Source organism: Haliotis rubra, unplaced genomic scaffold, assembly GCF_003918875.1.
Source record: "Haliotis rubra isolate DU_JTF1 unplaced genomic scaffold, ASM391887v1 Scf145, whole genome shotgun sequence".
Lineage (NCBI taxonomy): Eukaryota > Metazoa > Mollusca > Gastropoda > Lepetellida > Haliotidae > Haliotis > Haliotis rubra.
The window spans coordinates 255,218-280,286 of NW_025765392.1; the positions used below are offsets into that span (position 1 = coordinate 255,218).

At 40.5% G+C, this 25,069-nt stretch overlaps 1 protein-coding gene across 1 annotated transcript in view; it reads right to left on the bottom strand.

Annotated features, from left to right (window-relative positions):
- Positions 1-485: 485 nt before the first annotated feature.
- LOC124269432 (multidrug resistance-associated protein 1-like) overlaps positions 486-25,069 on the bottom strand; it is a 36,884-nt gene continuing 12,300 nt past the window's right edge. The window contains exons 10-32 of the mRNA XM_046704437.1: positions 23,840-24,017; positions 22,825-23,145; positions 21,868-22,005; positions 21,288-21,434; positions 19,400-19,484; positions 18,924-18,990; positions 18,620-18,746; positions 18,320-18,496; positions 17,615-17,782; positions 17,039-17,237; positions 15,383-15,491; positions 15,094-15,120; positions 14,978-15,053; positions 11,030-11,264; positions 9,406-9,716; positions 8,181-8,380; positions 7,616-7,742; positions 6,823-6,924; positions 5,743-5,889; positions 4,823-4,981; positions 4,491-4,653; positions 2,799-2,997; positions 486-2,458 (exon numbers count right to left, since the gene is read on the bottom strand). Coding sequence (XP_046560393.1) covers positions 2,344-2,458; positions 2,799-2,997; positions 4,491-4,653; positions 4,823-4,981; positions 5,743-5,889; positions 6,823-6,924; positions 7,616-7,742; positions 8,181-8,380; positions 9,406-9,716; positions 11,030-11,264; positions 14,978-15,053; positions 15,094-15,120; positions 15,383-15,491; positions 17,039-17,237; positions 17,615-17,782; positions 18,320-18,496; positions 18,620-18,746; positions 18,924-18,990; positions 19,400-19,484; positions 21,288-21,434; positions 21,868-22,005; positions 22,825-23,145; positions 23,840-24,017 — 3,577 coding nt within the window. The 3' untranslated portion in view covers positions 486-2,343. The remainder of the gene's footprint in view (positions 2,459-2,798; positions 2,998-4,490; positions 4,654-4,822; positions 4,982-5,742; positions 5,890-6,822; positions 6,925-7,615; positions 7,743-8,180; positions 8,381-9,405; positions 9,717-11,029; positions 11,265-14,977; positions 15,054-15,093; positions 15,121-15,382; positions 15,492-17,038; positions 17,238-17,614; positions 17,783-18,319; positions 18,497-18,619; positions 18,747-18,923; positions 18,991-19,399; positions 19,485-21,287; positions 21,435-21,867; positions 22,006-22,824; positions 23,146-23,839; positions 24,018-25,069) is intronic.

Sequence of the window (25,069 nt, forward strand, 5' to 3'; positions counted from 1 at the left end):
CATGTCATGTTGTTATTGCTAAACCCAAAGTTCAGAATCTGAAACAATGTGGTATTTTCCTTATCTCCTGAAAAAATCTGAACTTTTCAAAAGATTCCTGGCTAGCCAATCAGTGTGTAAGTGGAAAGAGGAAACATCAAATTTGAAGAATTACACAATTCAAGGTTTCTCACAATTATGCCTTTTCCCCTTTTTTACAGTAGTTAGATTGGCATATCAACTGAATGTCCATATTCCACCATAGGCCAGTTATTAGACTGACATCTTACCTGATTGTCTACAGTATGCTTCCATTTTCATAGGGACAATATATTTTTGTTATCCGCCTTGAATTCAAGAGTTATCAAAAGACAATTATATAAAAAATACAATACATGGTACTACATACTGTCATCGTAAATGCTCCTTCGTGTTGCCAAGCAACATAAATTATATTTAAACTCCTTGACATAAAGTCATGGAATATCAATAAAACAAAAACATGGTCTGGTCTCATCGTGATATTTATTTTTTATCCCAAACACACTGAATATATAGATAAATAAAGAGATTGAGTTATAACATAGAGTCTATATATAGCACCAGCAGTAGATCTGTCAAGACTGACCTTGTAATACTCTGTTACCCAGCTGACAAGCTTGCAGCACATTTCACATACCATTCAGCATTCTCTCCACATGTTCATTATTGTCACAACATAATTCCAAAAAATTGCCCTTTTTGCATCATCAGTATGAATCATCTTGAAACCTACATTACCTTTAGCATCCTTGAAGATACTTTTCCATTGGAAGTTCTTAGTAGTGTGTCTAACCACAACAAATACATAAGTCATACACTGTAAGTTCATTTTCAGAAAGTTTTCATACAAGCATCACAACATAAATATTTAATGAGATACTAAAGGGAGCCCAAGACTAGTATGGGATGCTCATAGACCTGATTCCTGATATATTTTCACACAATAAAGCTTGCACATTGATACCAGGGACTAATGAGTCTTGATGCTCAAAACCCAGAAGAGCAAGGCCAATGTATCCTAGTGCAAGGTGCAGTCCATGCCCTCTTCACAAAAACTGTCTGCAAGTGTCACCATTCATGTCAATCTCTACATATGCAAAGCTCACCATCACTAATCTCTGACTACATTCCAATGGTTCACACAATTTCAAATTATCAACTTAATTTGTTTTGCTACTCAGTTTAATGAACCTCTCAAAATGCTTAATACAAACCAATCTCAGTATGGCATTGGTGATATCAACATGGTGGCCAGTCCCATTGACTACGACAGAGTTTGCAAGACAGTCAAAAAAAGAATGACCCACAAAAGAAAGTTATTACAAATCTATTAATGGACAGTACTATTACGTCCCTTACAATTGGTGGTGGCTTTGTCTCTATGCATTACGATTCGCCCCCTTACCTGTTACCTCAACGTTTGTGAAATTCAAGGGAGAATAATACAAGAACAACCAGAATTGGTCCAGCAGATAGTGCATGTTGATGGAAGCGGTGCCATGGGACCACAACCACAAAGGAATCTTAGTGCTATAATTATTTAAATCCTGAAGATTGCGATCATAGCCTGCAACTACAATTGCCACTGACTTCCAAATTTAATTTACAAATGGTCCGGACTAATCTTAAGTAGATAAGATTGTCTTACCTCTACCGTTGACAATTTCAGTCTTAACTTTCCATCTTACGATTTCGCTAAGACTGGCTTGTGCAATAGGGATACAACAATTGTATGGTGATTGTGAACTGAATGTAGGCATATAAGATTGATTGCAACTATGATAGTTCTGAGCAAAAGGACCCTGGAGAGAAAGGATGCACTGCAGGTCATGAGAAGGTCTTGTATAGTACATTCCCTGTAATTCCTATAACCAAACACCACTACTTCCTCTGATACTATTGTAGTAACCAACTTCTAGAATTTTGAAAAACATATATTATGCATATGATAAACTATGCAATGGCAGATTTCTGCATGGTGTCAACAGTCAATGGTGACAATTCTGCATGAAACACACTCCATGTGTTCATCCTGCATCTTTGGTGGGATTCATCATTCCTGATGTGTATCACAGTGGTTGTCCTTTGTACTTGGCAGTGTGTCATGTACATCCCTGTATGAATCCTGCATCCTTGGTGGGAGTCATCGATGTGTGATTCCTATCACTCTGTTTGTCCTGCATCCTTGGTTTCAGTAGTTATATCTGATGTACATCACTGTGTGAGTCCAGCATCCTTGGTGGCAGTAGTTATATCTGATGTACCGGTACATCACTGTGTGAGTCCAGCATCCTTGGTTGCAGTAGTTATATCTGATGTACATCACTGTGCGAGTCCAGCATCCTTGGCCATCTTGAAGAAGATACTGTTTGGTTGTTGCAGCAGATTCTCTGGAGTGTCGTACTCTGCAACACGGCCTTGTTCCAGCACCAGAATCCTGTAAAGATGCACAGGGTAAGTTTTTGTTTTTGTTTGATACCCAAATATTTGAATATATCTGCATGTTAAAGTATCATAATCTGCATGAGTCACATTTGGCACCAGCGGCAAACATGTGGTATAAGTGCATATATCTACCGGTACCCTACATATCCACTGTGTCAATAAGATGTCTTTTCTAGTGAAATGATATATTTTTTTCATGTGTTACTCAACCATAATGTTCACATATGAAACAAACTGTTAAATCAAAACCACAATCCCAAGGACATCCTTAAAGATGACCTTATGTTGATTTAATACTATGGCAAGAGAAATACAAACGAAAATATACTCACCTGTCATAGTCCATGACTGTGTTGAGTCTGTGGGCGATGGTCAACACAGTACAGTCCTTGAACTCTGACCTGATGGTCTGCTGGATCAGGTCATCCGTTTCCATGTCAACGGCTGCTGTAGCTTCATCCAGAACCAGGATCTTGGTGTTCCTCAGTAGAGTTCTGGCCAGACATACTAGCTGTCTCTGTCCAACACTGAAAACATGATAGTGATGATGGTGAATAAACTCATGTAAGAGAGTGCTCTGCCTCTTCACTGGCATCAACATGAGATGAAGACCACTTTCATGAAAATAAACATCTTATTTAGAGTCAAAGCAGGTTGTGACAACCACTTCCATTCCTGGAAGAAACCAATGGACATCCATACATTCTCAGCAAAAGGATGATAAGTTTTACAGTTAAAGGTATGGATATATCTGTCTATTTATGATTGCTGCATATATTATATTGCATACTGTGTAGTATGATGGGTAACAGTTGTGCCTTGTGTTTGTGGATGTTTGGAGTAGACTGTACAAACCAACACTATGGAGTCTGATACACCTTAATGGGCATGTACTACATGACTGGTGTAGTAGCGAGAGCTTCTGTCCTTTTCCTTCCCTCTCACTTTGTAGCATTAATCAACAGACCACATCATTGGGAATTTTATGACAACAAACCATGGTTTGCATCTTTGGGCATTGTGTGGCAACAATCTATTGGGCATTGTGTGTAAACAATCTATTGGGAATTGTGGGGCAACAATCTATTGGGCATTGCGGGGCAACAATCTAGTGGGCATTGTGTGTAAACAATCTATTGGGCATTGTGGGGCAACAATCTATTGGGCATTGTATGTAAACAATCTATTGGGCATTGTGGGGCAACAATCTATTGGGCATTGTGTGACAACAATCTATTGGGCATTGTGGGGCAACAATCTATTGGGCATTGTGTGGCAACAATCTATTGGGCATTGTGTGGCAACAATCTATTGGGCATTGTGTGGCAACAATCTATTGGGCATTGTGGGGCAACAATCTATTGGGCATTGTGGGGCAACAATCTATTGGGCATTGTGGGGCAACAATCTATTGGGCATTGTGGGGCAACAATCTATTGGGCATTGTGGGGCAACAATCCATTGGGCATTGTGGGGCAACAATCTATTGGGCATTGTGTGGCAACAATCTATTGGGCATTGTGTGGCAACAATCTATTGGGAATTGTGTGGCAACAATCTATTGGGCATTGTGGGGCAACAATCTATTGGGCATTGTGGGGCAACAATCTGTTGGGCATTGTGTGGCAACAATCTATTGGGCATTGTGTGGCAACAATCTATTGGGCATTGTGGGGCAACAATCTATTGGGCATTGTGTGGTAACAATCCACAGACCGCATCATTTTTGGGCATTGTGTGGCAACAATCTATTGGGAATTGTGTGGCAACAATCTATTGGGCATTGTGGGGCAACAATCTATTGGGCATTGTGTGGCAAAAATCTACTGGGCATTGTGTGGCAACAATCCACAGACTGCATCATATTACATTTCTTATCAAATGTCTGCACCACTGTGATATTCCACTGACATTCCTCAGATCTAGCACAGTTTGTCAACAACCACAAAGCATGGTGTGAAGACCCAGTATTTATTACCATGATGGTGCAGTGGTATACAGAGATGCATGTAATCTGACCTGAAGTTCTCTCCCTTCCTCCCCACACTCATGGTGAATGGTGTCTGGGAACGTCAGTATGAACTGCTTCAGGTGAGCCTGCTCCAGGACTGTCCACAACTCCTTATCGCTATACTCACTGAAGGGGTCAAGGTTGGAGCGTAGACTCCCTGTGAATATCACTGGGTCCTGAAATTAGAAAAGAAATTACTGATTAAATAGAGAAAAATCAAATGTGGCACTAAAACTCACATTATATTTCCAGCAGTGGCTTCAGGAAAAGTCTTGTTCTGGATTCAGAAATGGCAAATACTCCTAAAGGACTAAAGTTTCATTGGAGTAAAATGTCCATTCTTACCTGAGGGAGTATGGTGAGTTTGCCTCTGAGATCATGAAGTCCAAGAGAGTTAATGCTAACTCCATCTATGACGATCTCCCCTCCTGCCGCCTCGATCAGTCGGAACAGTGACAGGGTGAGAGATGACTTCCCAGCACCTGTCCTGCCCACAATGCCCACCTGGAGTACAAGGATGTTAGGATCAAACACAGCCTGTGGTTATCTCCCCTACCACAGTCTGCACTACACAAGGATATAAGGATTAAAGACTGACTGATTATCTCCCCTACCGCAATCAGATAAACACAAGGATGTTAGGATCAAACAGTCTGTAATTATCTCCCCAACCACAACCACAATCAGAAATACACAAGGATGTTATAAAAACACTGTCTGTGGTTATCTCCCTCTCCTCAGTCTGGATTACACAAGTTGGTGATATCAACACTGTGGTTATCTCCCTTCCCTCAGTCTGGATTACACAAGTTGGTGATATCAACACTGTGGTTATCTCCCTTCCGTCAGTCTGGATTACACAAGTTTGTGATATCAACACTGTAGTATCTCCCTTCCCTCAGTCTGGATTACACAAGTTTGTGATATCAACACTGTGGTTATCTTGCAAACTTGATTTTTCTGAATGGTGACCAGTTAAAAAATATACAAATATGAGGATTCTGGCCCAACTTTTGCCCCTGAATCCTAGAGGGTTTAACTATTATAAGAAATCCTGCATATCAAAATTGTCAATCAGAAATAGATAAATTGTGGTACTTTGATCTACTGATCCTGTGTGATAAAACCGTGTAGATTACATGTCCATTACTGTCATCATGAAACACCTTGTCTAATGGTCATATAAATTTCATGTATCCAGTTTTGTAAAAACTTTATCAGCCCTGAAAGTATGTTTACACAATGTTAGTAAGCTTGCTTCTGACCTTCTCTCCAGGATTGACAGAGAAACTGATGTCCTTGAGGATGAGGTCCAACCCGGGTCGATAACGAGTGCTGTAGTTGTTGAAGGTCACGGCGCCAACGTGAGGCCAGCTGTGTGGGGGACTTGTTTCTTCAATACGTGCAGCAGCCTGGCAAAACATACCATCATACATGTAAGATTTGGACTGATTCTCAGATCATGTACCCTGACTCTAACATTGGGTTTAGCACAATGGTTGTAGCTTATTCTTGTGGTTTGGTGAGTAAAATTAAACTAAAATATTGTTTTAAAGATATATATCAACGCTTCATTAAGTACCATGCCATCGTTTAGATAAAACCACCAGCCTTCTGATGTCAAAGCAAACGATCCATACACCTGACCATGAGGGTGATGTCACATGACACGTGATGTAAGTATAATAAGAAGACAAAGTCATCAATATCCCCCGCAATGGAAAAATACTCTTCATGAATATGTCTACGAGTTATGATTATGTCAAATGTTTTGGCGTGTATATGGCGTGTATATAGCTAAGTGGGAGGAGAGTACTGAAAGGTTTCAAAGTTCTGCTCCAGAAAGGAGCACTACCACCAAATTCAGTTGAAGCCAAAATTGTTGCCATGGAAACACAAAGAAAACCATTTGATTCAGAATCCAAAACTAGCAAAAGGCACCAATTCACCACTAGACCTACCTATGTATGAAATTTCGTGATGAAACAGTGAATAGTTTTTAAGTTCTGCTCTGGAAAAGAGCACTTCCACCAATTTCAGTCAAAGTCAAACTTGTTGCCATGGAAATGCAAAAACATGTTTCATTCAGAAATCCAAAACTAGTAAAAAAAACCAGTAGACTACCAGATCTATGTATGTGCCAAGTTTGGTGAAGAAATATTGAACGGTGTTAGAGTTATGCTCCGGAAAAGACAAAAGTGCACGGAAGGACGCACGGATGCATGGACAGAGTCCATTTTAATTGTTTTACCAAGTTATTATCCCCCTCAATGCATTTTGCAGGGGATAATAACTTGGTAACACAATGTTCAAATGTCCAACATATCTATCATGAAGTACTTTACCTCCTCCTTGAGCTGGGTGTACTCCTGTATCCTCTCTACTGACACTATCATCGTCTCCACCTCGGATGTCAGCCGTGTCAGGAATGTTAAGACTCCTAGAATCTAAACGACATAAAAAAACCCAGATAACCACAAACAAGGGCTAATATGAAGTCTGACAGCAAGTATGTAAAAACACATAAAATGGATTACAGATCATTAATGATAATGTTGATGACAATATAATTAATGATGATAATAAGGGCCACCCAAAACATAGCACTTACTTAATATTAACTGATATGTTAATGAAAGGATGGAAAATGGACTCCATAAAATAGATAACCAGGTATGACTTGCTCCAGATGTCTCAACAGCTTCGAGTCAACCAACCATTGCAGAGATCTAAGCAGTGAAATGTACTAAATGTGAGTGAGTGAGTGAGTGAGTGAGTGAGGAGTGAGTGAGTGAGTGAGTGAGTGAGTGAGTGAGTGAGTGAGCAAGCAAGGTTTTAAGCCACTTTTAGCAATATTCCAGCAATATCATGGCGGGGGACACCAGAAATGTGGGGAATCGAACTCGGGTCGCGTGACGAACGAACACTTTCCCTACTAGGCTACCACACAGCCCCAACACAATGAAAAGCATCTGGCACACCAGAAATGGGCATCACACATTGTACCCATGTGGGGGGAATTGAACATGGGTCTTTGGCGTAATCAGCAGATGCTTTAACCACTAAGTTACCCCTCTGCCCTGAACCCACTAAGAAATAATTAGGGTGCCTTGAGGTTGTAATATAACTGCAACTGACCTCTGTGGCATACGACAGCGAGAGTCCAACAACTCCTCCGGTCACTGTGTCCCGAGTGGCCACTGACAGCACAGCCGCCAGCAGGACGATAATTGACCCCAAGAATTCCATACGGACACTGACCCACCTGGTCAGGAGGTTTGAAGATTTTAGTTAACAGTAAAGAAGCATTGCAGAAATATTATTGGTTCTATAGAAAAAGAGACATAATTTTTTTTTCATTTGTTTCAATCCTTCAGAACTCATTATCAAGTTTGCCATGTGAGAAAAAACCCTGGCGTCTGGCACTTTGAATTTTTTGCCTCAAGGTTTTCAAAGAATAGCATCCATGCATGTGAATCGGACGTAATGACGAAAGGAGACGCATCTAACCTAACAAGGGTCTTCATGATGCAGACATAAAAAAAATCATATTTGCATTATCAGTATTCAGAGTCAGAGGTTATCACGTATTTGTATATATACAAAGTAACAAATGAAGTGCGAGTCATTAACCACATAGATAACGTGTCCTCAGTTCAAACTGGTACATCTAGTTCTCATGGGCTTGACTACAGTGTCTGACCTGCTGGCTGCAATGCCGCTGTAGACAAATCTGTTGTTCATGTCCACCTTTGCCTCAGACTCCAGGATAAATCTGTCCTGGGCCTTGTATGCCCTGATGACGCTCACTCCAGACAACGTCTCGCTGAACTGACTGAAGATTGGGGATCGTGTCTTCAACTCCAGTCGCTTCAACTGTCTGGATGTTGTCACGTAGAATCTCTGCAATGTTTCAGTATACCATTCAGACATTTTTTAGATCTCATACTATACTTGGAAATGTTTCTATATTAATGATCCAAGAAGTTCAAATATGAAAACAGTTTGCTGAATAAATCTTATTTCTCCTTAGAGTGAGTGAGTGAGTATGTTTTTAGGCCGCTTTTCAGCAATATTCCAGCAACATCATGGCAGGAGACACCAGAAATGGACTTCACTTTCCTTAGAAACAATATTTCAATAGACATTTTCTACTTCATATGTCCGAATTAATTCAGAGAAGCATGGTAATAGGGGCTTCTCAGGACAAGCAAAGGGTTCATTAGTGAGTGAGTGAGTTTAGTTTTACGCCGCACTCTGCAATATTCCAGCTATATGGAGGCGGTTTGGAAATAATCGAGTCTGGACCAGACAATCCAGTGATCAACAGCACAAGCATCGATCTGAGCAAGTGGGAACTGATGACATGTGTCAACCAAGTCAGCGAGCCTGACCACCTGATCCCGTTAGTCGCCTCTTACGACAAGCATGGGTTACTGAAGATCAATATTTTAACCCGGACCTTCGCGGACCCAAAGGGTTCATTAGTTCAGTTCTACCCCAGATTGCCCTCCAAACAAGTCACAGTCCTGTAGTCCCATAATGACCCAGATATTTCCCAGTCAAATATTCTGTGTCCCAATCTGCAAAAGATTTCCCATGGAAAGGAAAAGGTTTTGAGGTTCAATTCTGCCACAGATTTCCCCCTGGGCCTAGATTTTCGAAGCTCTCTTAGAGCTAAGATAGTCGTAAGTGTCATACATTAACATTAACTTATGACTATCTTAGCGCTAAGAGAGCTTCGAAAATCTAGGCCCAGGAATGTAACCCGCCTGGAGGGAGTGAGTGAGTATGGTTTTATGATGCGTTTAGCAATATTCAAGCAATATCACGACAGGGGACACCAGAATGGGCTTCACACATTGTACCCATGTGGGGAATTGAACCCAGGTCTTCAGCCATTAGGCTACTCACCACCCGTAACCCACCTGGATAAACACATACAGGATGAAGAGAGGAACAATCGGTGCAAGGAATATGGGAGTGCTGTAACTGATGATGATGACTGTTGCAATAAAGCGGGCAACTAAATCGGTCCAGATCTCCATGGTGATGGGCAGCTGGTTGTCCATGACATCGCAGTCCTGGGAGAACCTGTTCAAGATGCGGCCAATCGGGGTAGTGTCAAAGAAGGACATAGGTACTCGAAGAACATTGGTGAGCATCTTGTGATGTAGGATGCGGGAGGCATACACAGATCGGATGTGAATTAGGAAAGCATAGCCAAGGACGAAGAGAGCTGTGAATAAACAGAGGTATAGTGAGTGAGCATGCTTATTTTCCAACCATAGTTGGGGGGTGGGGATGGGGGGACCAGAAATGGGCTTCACATATTGTACCCATGTAGTGAATTGGACGAGGGTCTTCAGTGTGTGAAGGCGATGCTTTCACCATCAGGCTACACTACCACACTGATGGAGTATAACATGTTCCCATTTTCCCCTACACAATGTTTTTGACTACTATTTGAGTTGAGATATCTTATTTGGGTAACAGAAGCAAATCTATTTTCACAGTCATGCACCTTGCAATTTCTCAAAGCTGTTCATCTCATGATATTGCTCATCATAGATATATTATAGCCCATGATTTTAAACAATTCTTCAATTCTGATGTTCACAGCAACATTTATAAAAATTGTTTGAGAGAAGGATACATTTTCGCCTTCACTCAAATACAATCAATGTAATTATTTGTATGTGGATGTACACTGCATGCATACATTTATGATTGTTATACATGAGTAGGTGAGTGAGTTTAGTTTTAGTTTTATCAATATTCCAGCAATATCACACTGAGGGACACCAGAAATGGCCGGCCTCACACATATTGTACCCATGTGGGGAATCGAACCCAGGTCGTCGTCGTGACGAGTGAACGCTTTAATCTCTAGGCTACCCCTAATATACACAAATAGTTTACATAATGCAAAGTGTTTTCAGCAAACTTTTAGAATTTATTACCAGATATGTTCCACATAGATCATTTCCATATTGATAAAAATGTTGAATCAGTAATTTTTTATAAAATCTTTAATTGCAAAGAACACATCTTTGTTGTGCTCGACATAACGCACCTAATTTTATGCTAATATGAGAACATAAGTCAGTATTTGTTATCTTACATACTAGATTATCACCTTATTCAGCGCAATATTGTTTAAATGTTTAAAAAATGTGAAATGTGCTGAACATTGCTGTTGAACATGGACTCATCATAATTTATAAACCTTTAGCAATGAACTTGCATCAGTTTATCAGTCTCTGTTTTCAAATACAAATCAATTCCAACATGGCCACTCATCAGAACTGGTTGCAATAACCTTCAGTGTATCAGTCTTATCATTATCATGGATTGGATATCGATAGATGAAACAAATTTTAAATTTAGAATGTTATTTCTGTTTAATACTGAAAGAAATATTACATTTACATATCCAAAAGCTAACAAAATGAAAACAAATCAAATCAAATCCCTAAAGTTCTATCTTTGACTGTACCCTAAAGTTCAAATGTATCTTTGTCATCTATCAAACTCTGAGGCTATACCCACCCTGTAATGCACCAAACAGGCCATATATTCCCATGTAGTAGTCATTGTACTGCCTCCTCTCCGTGCTGTTGGGTAGCAGGCTGGTGTTGCCAAGGGTGACATCGTCTGTCCACTGACTCAGCCAGATCTGGCCCGATACCTGGAAGGCCTCGTACAACACGAACATGGACAAGGCCAATACCATGTTCCAGAGACCAAGCGCCTTTAAGTAGCTCAGGAACACTTGGAATTTAATCTGCAATCAAACACAGGAGATCATCATTATCTTAGCTTGGCGACAGTTGGTATGCCTGTCACATATTTACAATTTCAGTGAAATAGCACAGGTGGAATAACACAGGTGCAAACTGCATTGGTAGAATTGCATCATGTTGACAAAAATGCACCCCCACTAACTAGCAAAGCCTTAATTTTTCACTTTCTTTGATTTATCTGGAATTTCAGAAGAGAAAAAAAATATATCATATATACAGGTTAAAATAAAATAGAAAAATGAACAAAATGAGATTTGAACTTGATTCCATGACCATCAAACATAAACAAGGGTTAGCTACAGTGATGACCAGAGTTATTCCCCTTAGTTATGTTCCACATTTCCTCCACCAGAGGAGCTGCTAGTACAGATCAAGGTGAAGATGGCCGTCTGCTAGGAGAAGGCACTGTAGCTGAGAGATTTTGAGGACACAAATTAGAAGTATGTCATATCACTAATTATAAATCTTTGGAAGAAAAAGGTTAAACTTAAGTGTCAAGAATGAGATGGTCAGTGAAACTGTAAAGCTTTTACACTGTAATTTTTCTGTGGCTAACACTATCAGTCAACTAAATATCTACAAGTACTGTAACCATGGCAGTGCCTACTCAGGCTATAATGAGGAGTGTTGTGTCATAGGGACATTATAAGTTGTTCACTGGTCACGAGGGGGGCATGGGTTGATGTACCCTTGATGTTTGTTTATGTTCCCTGAGCCCAAAGGGCTACATCAACCCATGGGCCGCGAGGGACCAATGAACAACGTATTTATCTTACCGAACACCTTAGGGTTAATTTTGAATTGTTTGAAGCACGGGTATCGGATCATAGCATGGTGTACCAGACGACAAAAAATCAAATTTAGAGTTATCTCCTGTCCATCGATTTGCATTCGCAAAACATGGATAATTCCCGTACATCATACGTGATTCAATGTTATTCGAGATAAAGAATTACTACTACGAAGTACCAAATGAGTTTGGCATTCCCAGCGGGTACATAGCAAATGTTACTCGCTTGTAAGTGGGGTACATTGATATGATAGAAGAGCACTCAGCCAATCAGAAAACGACATTTATGTGTGAGACAAGATAATGTAAATTGTTCACATATATTTAGGATAAAGTTATTCATAAGTTAATCAGGTGCTTTATACCTTCATACACACACACACACACGAGTGTTAAAAATTAAGTGTGATCCTTGGTAGTTGGTGTTGTCTGCTGTGTTTGAATCTGGGGAAGCTAATGAACATAAATTTTCAGTCAATAATATAAGGTTTATGATAAGGCTAGTATAATATTATTTCATCTGGAATGTGTGCTGTAGTCTGCCTGGTTGATAAATTGACTGCATACGACTGCTCATCATCTTTTTTTCTTTCACTCCAAAAAATATATGCCATTTAGCATGTCAAAATGGACACCACATTAACAAAACTATCAAGTCTGATTGATAGTTGCCCAGGGACTAAGTAATTTCTACCACATTCTACTGGCCAACTGAATTTCATATATAACTAAGCCTGTAATGACAACCATTGTAGCATGATGTCGTCTCTTTCCACGGTTTTAGTCAGAGTAACCCAGAGTGGCCTCATGTCAATTTAACACTTTAAGACTGACTGACTGACTGGGTATGGTTTTACGCCGTTTTTAGCAATATTCCAGCAATATCATGGTGGGGACACCAGAAATGGGCTTCACAAATTGTACCCATGTGGGGAATCGAACCCGGGCCTTCGGTGTGACGAGCGAACGCTTTAACCACCAGGCTACCCCAACGCCCAACATTTTAAGAGTTCATATTAGAAGCGAGTGCTTTAGAAAATTTACAAAACTTTTTCATATATTACAATGTCAACAACATGTGTTTTCAGCTTTGCAGATTTTAATGAGAATTTCATTGTTGGAAACACATTTTTACATCTGAATGCTCAAAACCGAAGCTTCCAAATCCATAAACACACACTGTCTATCTCCAAATTTTGTTATCTATCTCCTATTTATTTAGACCTTTATTGAATTGTTGACAGTTGGATTGCTGACAACTGAGAATGCTTCTCTCATTAACAAAGCTTAAGATGCAAGGACTCCTTTGAACATTGAATTCGAATTCATTAATTTTGATGAAGACTTGATTATAATAGAATGACTACATTGAATTGATATCTGCCTAACATGTCATTCATAAGACATCACTTCCTTTTGGTTAAATGATCATGTGATTACACACCAATAAATAGTGGTTTTGTGGGGTGTCCCAATGGTCCCCGGTCTCCCCTACATTTGCAGAATATTACATGTTTGGGGTCGATGACAAAAGGACTGGATGTTGTTCTACTGAGTGAGCATCACAATGGCTGTTATCAGCAAATGAAGTATGGGATTTATGACTGTCCTTATGCAAAGAACGCCATAGGCGGATTGGGGGATGGGCGGTTGGTGGTGGTGGTGGTGGGGTTTGCAGGGGTAGCACCCCTTTTGTCCTGAAAGTTTATGAAATGACCCGTGAAGAGTGTGCACCCACCCCCTCTCTCAAGTGTGTTCATCCCCCACCTTTCTCAAAAAGCTGTATCGGCCCCTGAACATTATCTAGGACAAAAGTACTGTCGGAAATAGAAAAAAACTTTTAGGCTGTAACTCTGTATCCCTAAAATTTACAGAATTGCAATAGCATATGTCTAAAGAACCCACATCTGCCTAACTGGGCGTTCAGTGGAATGCACAATAGGATATCCAGAAAAGCATGTTTACTCGTAAAATTGGGCAAAACTTTGAAAAAATACCAATAGCTGCTGAAAACAATACATCAATTAGGTCGCTCAGCCAGGTATGACGACAGACCGTCGACTCACCTGGCATGAAATGCATGTGCTGCCTACGGGCACAAGGGGTCATCTCAAAGATATTTTATGCTTTCTCATGTGTGTTGAATATGTCTTATCTATTGATTGACATCTTACGTGTCTTTTTTTCACAAAGTTTATGTGGAGATATGTAAAAGAGAATGATACCCATAGAAAAGCTTACATCAGCCTTCGTATTAAATGTCTTAAAATATATAGGTGGCATGACCACCCGATGATCGACAGGACTGGATAGTATTTGTAAATTGTCGTGACATGCCGTTTGCTTCCCCAGTCTATTTCCCCTAAAGGATTATCTTATCTCAGCTGATATCTCTATCGCCCAGCCCGACCCCAACCACCGTCTGTGACACCAGTCCTGACACACTGTTTGAGACGACCCCTCCTAACTGTTTCTTTTTGTAGTGATAGTGAGACTTCATGGTAGCTACATCCTAAATAGTTTCAGTATTAAAGTTATTAATGTTTACGTCAGCTATCGTTTATAATGAAGATAAATTTATTTTTGAAATGGGTATTTAAAAAGTGTCCTTTGCAATACATTATCATCGCACACTAATATGCATAAAATCATGGTCTGCTCCAAATAAGTCGCTTTGGATTTAGAAAAAACCTGCATTGCTTATTTCTGCACTAAGCTCTCCTCAGTAAAGTCCTTTTTCTATGTTTCCTATCTCTCTACCACTGAGACTATAGTTAGGTCGAACTTAGTTTACAGATATTTCACACTTTCACATATTAGCTACATAAATTGTAGATATAAATGTGAAAAATCAGTGGGATAGTATCTCTGTTGCAGTGAATGTGGGGCATGTACTCTACCTACCGTGCCAACTTCGACCTCCTCCTCCTCAATGAGGTGACCTACTTTGGGAGCATCAACCTTATCACCATACTTCTTTCTTCGTCTCAGTGACACCTGGAGAGCAAGGGTCAGCTGACTGTCCATCACTGAGCATTGATGACTGCCTGGGATCAACAGTGAGTGTTTGATCTTTAGCAGGTGCTTGCACATGTTGAGATAAGCAACATTAATATTTTAGACACCAGGGAAAGGTAGTCTAAGAAGCTATTTTTCAGAACTAAAGAACTCTGTTAGTGATCTTTTCCTAACTAAGATTGCATTGAATTAAAATGCACATTGAGGAATGAAACATCAGCTTCCATTCAGCCCTTTTATGGATACCAGTGATGGTTCCTGTTTGGGGCAGGTAATGGTTCACTGACCTACCTCCTGATTCTGCTCATGATGTGACCCATCATCATCTCATCCCCTGATGTCTCAGTCTCAGATGTCACAGATGTGAGTCGCTCCAACATATCCTTCCTGATTGCCTGGGCTGAAATACATATGTCACTTGTTATATTCTCCTTCCAATCATATGAATAGTATCATTCGTATGTTCAATTTTAAATTTTACAAAGACTTGCAGGAGTGACATCAGGACTTTCACTAGCCCACAGCAGAATGTAGTCTCAGGCTAATAGGATACTGCATTTAGTCCGCCCACACTAGGGTATAGTACTGCAAACCAAGAGTCATAACATATTCAATCTGGGATGTGAACACCCAAGTTTACTCCACATACACAGACGCTCTGTGCCCCTGTCATGAAAGGAAACAGGTATCTTTCAGATGTTCTCAACAGATGATGTCCATAGTGTCCGGATCAGTAGACTAACTCCCATCTATCTGTCTTAGTAAGTCAGTGAGCATTGGTAAATTAATGTTTATGTTAACATGTATTGTTTTCTGACTGAGATAAGGATCTACATAATCATGCACAGTCATGCAGCTTGCTGTATCTTTGCTGGAATGTTGTGAATGACAGCATGAACCCTTGTTTACTCACTATTTGATTCAAGACTGGTAGTTCAGATTATAAACAAGCAGTTGTCACTAAGGTGACATAATCCCCCGCTGCAAATTATCAAATCAAACTTAAAGAGTAATGAAAGTGAAGGCCTTAGTTTAAGATGAACTTAAATGTCAACAAAAACAAGAAAATAGTAATAGAGAAATTGCTTATCAAAAAACATTTAAGAGAAGTCTTGAAAATCTATGAAGACAATCCAGTGAACCATTCTTGAGATATCTTGCTGACTATCTTAACATACTGAAATCTTCAAAGTGTCACTGTGACCTTGAAAATTACGTGAAGGTCACCAAAATCGACTGGGCCCTGCGCATTCCCTATATGAAGCTTGGTGTCAAATATCAAGAAAATCCAGTCAATGGTTCTTGGGTTCTTGCTGACAAGGGTAAAACATTAAGTCCCCTGGTGACCTTGAAATGAAGGTCAAGGTCACCAAACCTGACTGGTACCTTTCTTATACTGTGATGAACCTAGGTAACAAGTATGAAAAGAATCCAGTCAATGGTTCTTAAGATATTTTAATTCGTACGGACGTACGGAGCCTAATACTATATCCCCCGCTTCGCGCTAAACGCGCGGGGAAAGAGGGGGGGATAATATATGGAACTGAGTAAAACCGTGAGAAAGTGTGAACATAGTAAACATTTTCTTCTTCTTCAAGCAGAAGTAGCAACAAACTCTGAGGACAACTGAAATAAGGTTTGAACAAGTCATCTGGACTGGTCTTAAAAGCATCCTAATTTCTAACGTTGACCTTCGAGTGGCTTGATTGAACTATCGCCACTCAGCTCATATGCTAATTTACTCTTATCATAATAAAACTGGACAATAGCCTGTGACATTGACATCACAGGTGAACGATTCATACATGCACAGTATCTATGCTCAGCTACTGTGACCATCTTCGTCTATGTATGTTGGTTTCCATGACTAGCATGTGATGGTGCCCTTGAATCTCCATAAGGTGACAACCGAGTGTAACATTTCTCCCCACAAATCTGAATACTTGCCTTCATCTTCCTCATCCTCCCCTTCACTGTCTTCATCATTGTGCTGAGTGAGATAGGTAGTCAGGAACTGGGCAAAGGCACCATTGTGAGTCATGAGTTCCTCATATGTTCCGATCTCAGAGATTTGGCCTTTGGTCAGAACAATTATTGTGTCCACTTGTGGCAGCCAGTGCACGCCATGGGTAACCAGGATTCGTGTCTGCAACATTAAAAACAACAATCGTTTATACACAGGGCATTTAATGGACATAAGCGTTGTGTAGTTTAGTTACCTACTCCACTTGGAGCTAGGAATGTAATTTGAATGCTTATACCATTGAACTGGGTAATACTTATGTACATTTAGAGGAACAATATTGGAACAATATTGCTGCTCTCTGCATTTCATATATTTCTATATTTGGTTCCAATAGAGTGATCCAATGATCAGAATGTGTAACATCTAAATGATGCTTGTTGAGTGCTGTGTTTGTTTAGTATGTCTAGACTTAAACAAGCCAAAACAGTAAATATGTATAATGTACCATAATTTCATGAGTAAACAGACGGGTCCATCTTATGCTGTAGTACCGGTACCTTTGATTTCAACAACCCATCATGTCCTACAAGGTGCTGAAAGATGTGTTTGCCAACATGGCTGTCGACAGCACTGAGAGGATCATCCAGGAGGTAGATATCAGCATCATTGTAGACAGCTCTGGCTAGTGACACTCTCTGCTTCTGTCCTCCACTCAGGTTGATGCCCTGATGTCAAGATAGGGAACAAATAGAAAACACACGACACAATAGACAGCTCTGAATAGGCAGAATCAAGTTGATCCCACTCAGGTTGATGCCCTGATGTCAAGATAGCGAACAAATAGAAAACACACGACACAATAGACAGCTCTGAATAGGCAGAATCAAGTTGATCCCACTCAGGTTGATGCCCTGATGTCAAGATAGCGAACAAATAGAAAACTCACGACACAATAGACAGCTCTGAATAGGCAGAATCAAGTTGATCCGACTCAGGTTGATGCCCTGATGTCAAGATAGCGAACAAATAGAAAACTCACGACACAATAGACAGCTCTGAATAGGCAGAATCAAGTTGATCCCCTGATATCAAGATATGGAACAAGTAGAATGTCCATTTTTCTCCAGAAAATGTAAATTATGAATTATTTAAGCAAAGAACTATGAGTAGGTTAATTGCTTTCTGAAAATATTCAGAATATATACACACTTCGTTGTGTCAGGAAAGACAATGGATGAAATACTTTAGTGTAATGTATTTACCTTCTCTCCTATTTCTGTTTGGTCTCCTCCTGATAATATTTCCAGATCTTTGTTTAAAGCACAGGCACTGACCACTTTGTCATATAGCTCTTTATCCATTGGCTTCCCAAACAGGATGTTGTTCTGCAGGGTTTCGTTCTGGATCCAGGCTTGTTGCGGAACATAGGCTATACTTCCCTGGTAACATGTGCAGAAAAACTTATCACCCCTAATATGGTTGGAAATATTCAATGAACATTAATCAAACCTTCCACCGCAATAAACTGAATATAAAAAACCCTGACTCTAGGCATAACATACCTTCATGTTGACGAATCCCTCCACCTTCTCCATCTCCCCCAGCATGGCGGACATCAGGGATGACTTCCCCGCCCCCACCTGACCCACCACTGCCACCAAGCTGCCTTCAGGGATGTTGAGGTTGATTCTTTGAAAATGAGACAAAATAAAGCCTCTGGTTTTTCAATTTACATTCAAGTGTAAACATTCTGGTTCTTAATCTACAACCTCTGTTCGCATATCAAAACTATATATTTCTGTAAATGTCTAAAAGTTACAAGTCTACATTAACCTGGATGTAATAACAATCACATGGATGGTTTACTTTTGCAGCCATGGATCCAGCTCAGGTTCCCAGGTAAAAGAAGCATTCTCCATAGTAACTGCATGATCTGTAAAAGATTGAACAAATGTCCTTACAGAAAAATGACTTGATGGGAACTGTGCTCTATATTATATTTTATTAGATTGACACCTAGCTTGTATGATATACACAACATTTCTGCTTTACAATAGCATACAGGTCCAAGAAGAGTTTTTCTAAATGAATATACACACTACTTTAACAGGGGTATATCAGACATACTAAATATACAAATTCTGGATTCATGTTGCGATAGCTTCTGAAAGGCAACACATTGTGTACAGACACCCCTACAATGTATAGATACCATGTAGTAACAAAGGAAAAAGTCAATAACAAAATGTCATGTCTGTGGCCAATAACTAACACGCTAATTTGATACATTTCAGCTATTCTTGTATGGTGAAACTTGATGGCGTCCATACAGCTAAACTCACCAAAGTGCTGACTGTGTGAAATACTTGTTTCATCTAGGTCATCATGCCTCAGAAACTTGCTAATCCGCTCAAGGGATACTTTAGCCTGAAAAGAACCTCAATTATTACGACAGGTTAACAGTTCTTTCATAAACATAAAGGATAAAAATACTGTACAGCAGCTGTCGGCGCCATGGACTGGGTTAACACCACTGAGAACAGTATTCCAGTTATACCATCTGTTTGTCAGCTGGATGTTGGACAAATTGCATATCTACACTGTTCTAGTGAATCCCAATGGACTTCTCAGAGATGCACAACCAGTCACATGTCACACTGGTGTCTCAAGGGTGCACAACCAGTCACATGTCTCAAGGGTGCACAACCAGTCAGATGGCTTCTCAAGGGTGCACAACCAGTCACATGTCTCACTGGCTTCTCAAGGGTGCACAACCAGTCACACGTCTCACTGGCTTCTCAAGGGTGCACAACCAGTCACATGTCTCACTGGCTCACAACCAGTCACATGTCTCACTGGCTTCTCAAGGGTGCACAACCAGTCACATGTCTCACTGGCTTCTCAAGGGTGCACAACCAGTCACATGTCTCACTGGCTTCTCAAGGGTGCACAACCAGTCACATGTCTAATGGCTTCTCAAAGGTGCTGCATGACCAGTCACATGTCTCGCCCACTAAGTGCATGACCAGTCACAGTGAGTATGGCTTTTCAACCAGTCACATGTCTCACTGGCTTCTTAGGGTGCATAATCATGTCCAGTCTCACTGGCTTCTCAAGGCTGCACAACCAGTCACACATCACACTGGCTTCTCAAAGGGTGTTATATGTCTCACTGCTTTTAGGGTGCACAATCAGTCAACACCCCATTATATAGCTTCTCCCTGCTTTTACCAGAGACATGTCTACACTGGCTTCTCAAGGGGTACACAACCAGGATAATCTACAACACTGGCTATTATAGTCTGCACAACCTCACATGTCTCAGAGATAATCTACAAGGGTGCACAACCAGTCATATAGTCTCACTGGCTTCTCAAGGCTGCACAACCAGTAATCTACAGTCACACTGTCTTCTCAAGGGTGCACAACCAGTCACATGTCTCATAGCTTCTTAAAGGGTGCACAACCAGTCACACGGATAACACTGGCTTCTCAAGGGTGCACAACCAGTCACATCCCTGCCTTTAGCAGGGTACTGGCTTTAAGGGTGCACAACCACAACACCCTGCTATATAGTCTCTCAAGCTTTTGCACAACCAGTCTACAACACACTGGCTTCTCATAGGGTGCACAACCAGTCACATGTCTCACTTGACTTCTCAATGGTGCACAACCAGTCACATGTCTAATGGCTTCTAAAAGGTGCAGGACCAATCACACGTCCCACTAAGTGAGTGAGTATGGTTTAACGTCGCTTTTAGCAGGGATAATCTACAACACCCCATTATATAGTCTCCCTGCTTTTAGCAGGGATAATCTACAACACCCCGTTATATAGTCTCCCTTGCTTTTAGCAGGGATAATCTACAACACCCCGTTATATAGTCTCCCTGCTTTTAGCAGGGATGATCTACAACACCCCATTATATAGTCTCCCTGCTTTAAGCAATATTCCAGCAATATCATAGTGGGGGACACTAGAAATGGGCTTCACACATGTATCCATGTGGGGAATCTAACTCTGGTGTTCAGCGTGACGAGCAAACGCTTTAACCACTAGGCCACCCCACAGCACCTGCTTATGGATACACAACCTCAAGGATAAAAGTGGAAGGGTTTGGTGCTCACAAAACCAAAGATGGGGATTAACTGAACTCCCGTGAATCTGTTATCATAAGTGACAAGTTAAAGTGTTATATAAGTTATATCCTATAAACGTTTTCAACTTACTCGAACAATATCTGTAGCAACCATGGGAACCAGATTTATGGCCACCCTGAAGACATTGAAGTAGGTTATTGCCACAAATGCAGTTTTGGCATCCAGGTAGTGAGATGGTGAGATGAACACATATGCGACTAGTGTCGCCAAGGCAACCTAGAAGAGGAAAGATAAATAGATGACGCCGGTAGTTGGTTCAACAGTAACTTATTAAAACATTTGACAATATCTTTTTTTCCAGTTTTATCATTAGAGAGGATGTCTTTGCAGCAATATAACTTACTTTGACAATAATGGTGAAAGTGCTAAGCTCATTCTTTTCAGTATGTTCCACAAAATTTCTTCCAAGGAATTTGTTTTATTTGTCTGCTTGTGAGTTACTTTTCTATTTTCGAAAACAAAGATTGATACTGTTTGAGAGGTTTCCCTAAAAAAGCTGAACTTCTCTTATATGATACATAGGGATATGCTGTCACTTTGAAGGAATTGAGTGAGTGAGTTACTATTTAACATCACATCAGCAATATTGCAGCCATATCGTGACTTGAAGGAATTGAAGCTACTACTACTACAACCAGTGAATACTCACAAAGTATGGTGATGCTGTCCATGAAAAGGTAACAGCAGAGAAGTACAGGGCAATTTTCCACAAGTAGTGAATCTCCATGTTACGTATTTTCTCAATCTTTCCTCTAAAAGACTCCTCCCATGCATACAGTTTCAGAACCTGAAATGACATCAAGCTGAAGGGAAGCAAGTTTTGAAATATATTTTTCAATCATCTCAATTGCCATTCTGAAAAACAACAGTAAAATTCCGCCTGGGTGTTTCATAAAATGAATACTGATTGTCATCATACTGTTTCTGTCAGTGTTGAAGAATGTGCTTCACAATATTCAGTGTTCATTTGGTGTTTACAAGAGTGAGTGAGTGAGTGAGTTTAGTTTTAAGCCGCTTTTAGCAATATTCCAGCAATAACACGGTCGGGGACATCGGAAATGGGATTCACACATAGTGCCGATGTGGGGAATTGAACCCGGGTATTTGGTATGACAAACCAATGCTTACCCACTAAGCTACCCCCCCCCCCCTCCTTCAGTTGGTGTGAGAAATAAATGCTTGTCTTACTCGGGGGTAAAAACCAGGGCCTAGATTTTCGAAGCTCTCTTAGCGCTAAGATAGTTTTAAGTTAATGTTAATGTATGGCACTTACGACTATCTTAGCGCTAAGAGAGCTTCGAAAATCTAGGCCCAGGTGAAATATGTAAATGTTCAGGTCTGGCATTGCTGTAGATGAAGTTACAAATCAGTGCCTGAATGTGAAATATTTAAGAATTAACTTCACTAATAATTCTGTGTTTGAGACACAAAATGGAAAAGCAGCAACACAAAACCAGTGTGTACCCAGTGTAAAATTGAAAGTCAAGGAAATATTGTATGCAATTTGCCCAATGACAATGACCAAACTGAAGATTTTCATTTTGTCATAAGTATGATTTCACTATTGGAAGGCCATATTCCATGTGATCCATTTGCTCTCACTCACTTTGATCCCGTTGAGCACCTCACTGATCACCCGTAGTCGTTTGTCCTTGCTGCCCATCATGCTTTCCTGCAGACTGTTCACTTTGGCCAAGATAAAACCATTGAAAGGCATCATGAGAAGAATAATGCCAAGCCCGGCAAACATGGCATAGCCGACCGTCTGGTAGAGGAAGAAGAGAGCCAGGATGATCTGGAGGGGGCTTGACCACAGGGAAAACAGGTACGTCATCAGGATGTTGATGTTGTTGGCGTCTACCGACATCAGGTTGACAATCTCTCCAACTGTTGAGTCCTTTTTGGCCTGGTTGTTCATTGTTAAAGACTGAAAGAATTTTGGGAGTATGTGATTTTATGTTGATGGGTAATATTCCAGCTTTATCAGACAGATTTTAAATAGCTGGGTCAGACATGGTTGACAGTATGAGAAATAATTCATACCAAGTCATACATTGTAACCATGTTATCATGTTCTCTAGGAACCTATTCTGCTCTAAATTAGAGAAAAAGACATTCATAAGTAAGTACATGGTATCATGACTGTCATTGTGGGAAGGTTTAGTGGGAACACAGCTGCACCTGGCCAGTTAGAACTGTAATCAACATGACTCACAGCTGATTCATCAAGGTTTGGTTTGGTCGGTGTGGCTGCACTCGGCAATATTCCAGCTATATGATGGCGTGTCAACCAAGTCAACGAGCCTGACCACCCCATCCCATTAGTTGCCTCTTACGACAAGCATGGGTTTCTGAAGATCCATTCTAACCTGGATCTTCATGGGTCCTAATTCATCAAGAATAAAAAAGTACAATGATAAATATTGATATAACTGGTTTCAGTTTGATAAACAGATATATATATATTCAGTTTTCTCTATTATCCTACTAAATTATTCACCTATCAGTGCTATTGGATCCATCTTAGTGGAACTATCCACTACAATACTGTCATGGCTCAAATTTGTTGTTTTTTTATTGTTTCAGTATAGTGTACAAACAGATCATTGATCTTGACATACCTTCCTGAAGATGACCGATATTAGAACTGCCCGTATCTTCATTCCATAAATAAAAGCGTCATATGTGACTCTCTGTATGATGAGGGACTGGACCTCAGACGAGGCAAACAGGGCGACAGCCAGGGCATATCCCTTCCATGCCGGGATACTGGAGTCTTCAATGAAGCTTACCAACTCTCTGAAGGAGACAGAACTCACAGGTAACACGTTATGTGACATGGATCTGTGTGTATGTGTGTGCGTGCATGCGTCCATGCATGTGTGAGAGAGAGAGAGAGAGAGAGAGAGAGAGAGAGAGAGAGAGAGAGAGAGAGAGAGAGAGAGAGAGAGAGAGAGAGAGAGAGAGAGAGAGAGAGAGAGAGAGAGATGAGAGAGTGTGTGTGTGTGTGTGTGTGTGTGTGTGTGTGTGTGTGTGTGTGTGTGTGTGTGTGTGTGTGTGTGTAACAGTGTGCAAATGACATTCCTGGTGACATGGATATATAATTTTGTATGTAAGACTGACTTGACTTGACTGACTGACTGACTGACTTGTGGGATCTGAACCCGGGGTTTCACGCATTAGCGAAAGCAAACGCTTTAACCACTGGGCTACCCCACCGCCCGTTTGTATGTAAGAGACAGAAGTCACAGATAACACTTGTGATTATGGATCTCTCTGGGTGTCTAAGAGACAGAATTAAAAGACAAGTTCTGTGACATGGACCTGAGTGTGTCCAAGAGACAGTCACAGACTACCCATTCTGTAACATGGATGTTTTTGTGTCTAGGAGACAGAAGACATGGAAACACGTACTATGACTTTGTAACTAAGAGATGAAATATGCAAGCACTTCCTAAAAACTATGGATCAAACTTTACAAACAACTTTTATGACATTGCAGCATGATTACAAATTAAAAAAAGGTTTGATTTTCATTTTACGTTAACCTTACAATTAAAATAGTGTATATATTTACACAATTTTCAAGAGTTACTTTTAGTGGTTTAACACTAAACAGTATTACCCATATGGTCCATATAATGTGTGAACACTCATAATTCCTACATAGCTATGTCTCGGTCATCCTCGATAATCTCCAGGGTATACATTACGATCACTCTCCACTATACCCTGGATGCATCCACGGCTTGGCCCGATGATTTTATTACCTCCTTTTGCTGCCTTTCTATCCAGTCAGGTGTCTACGCTGGGAAGTTGAGCGTACCAATCACAACTCACTTTCGCTTTTT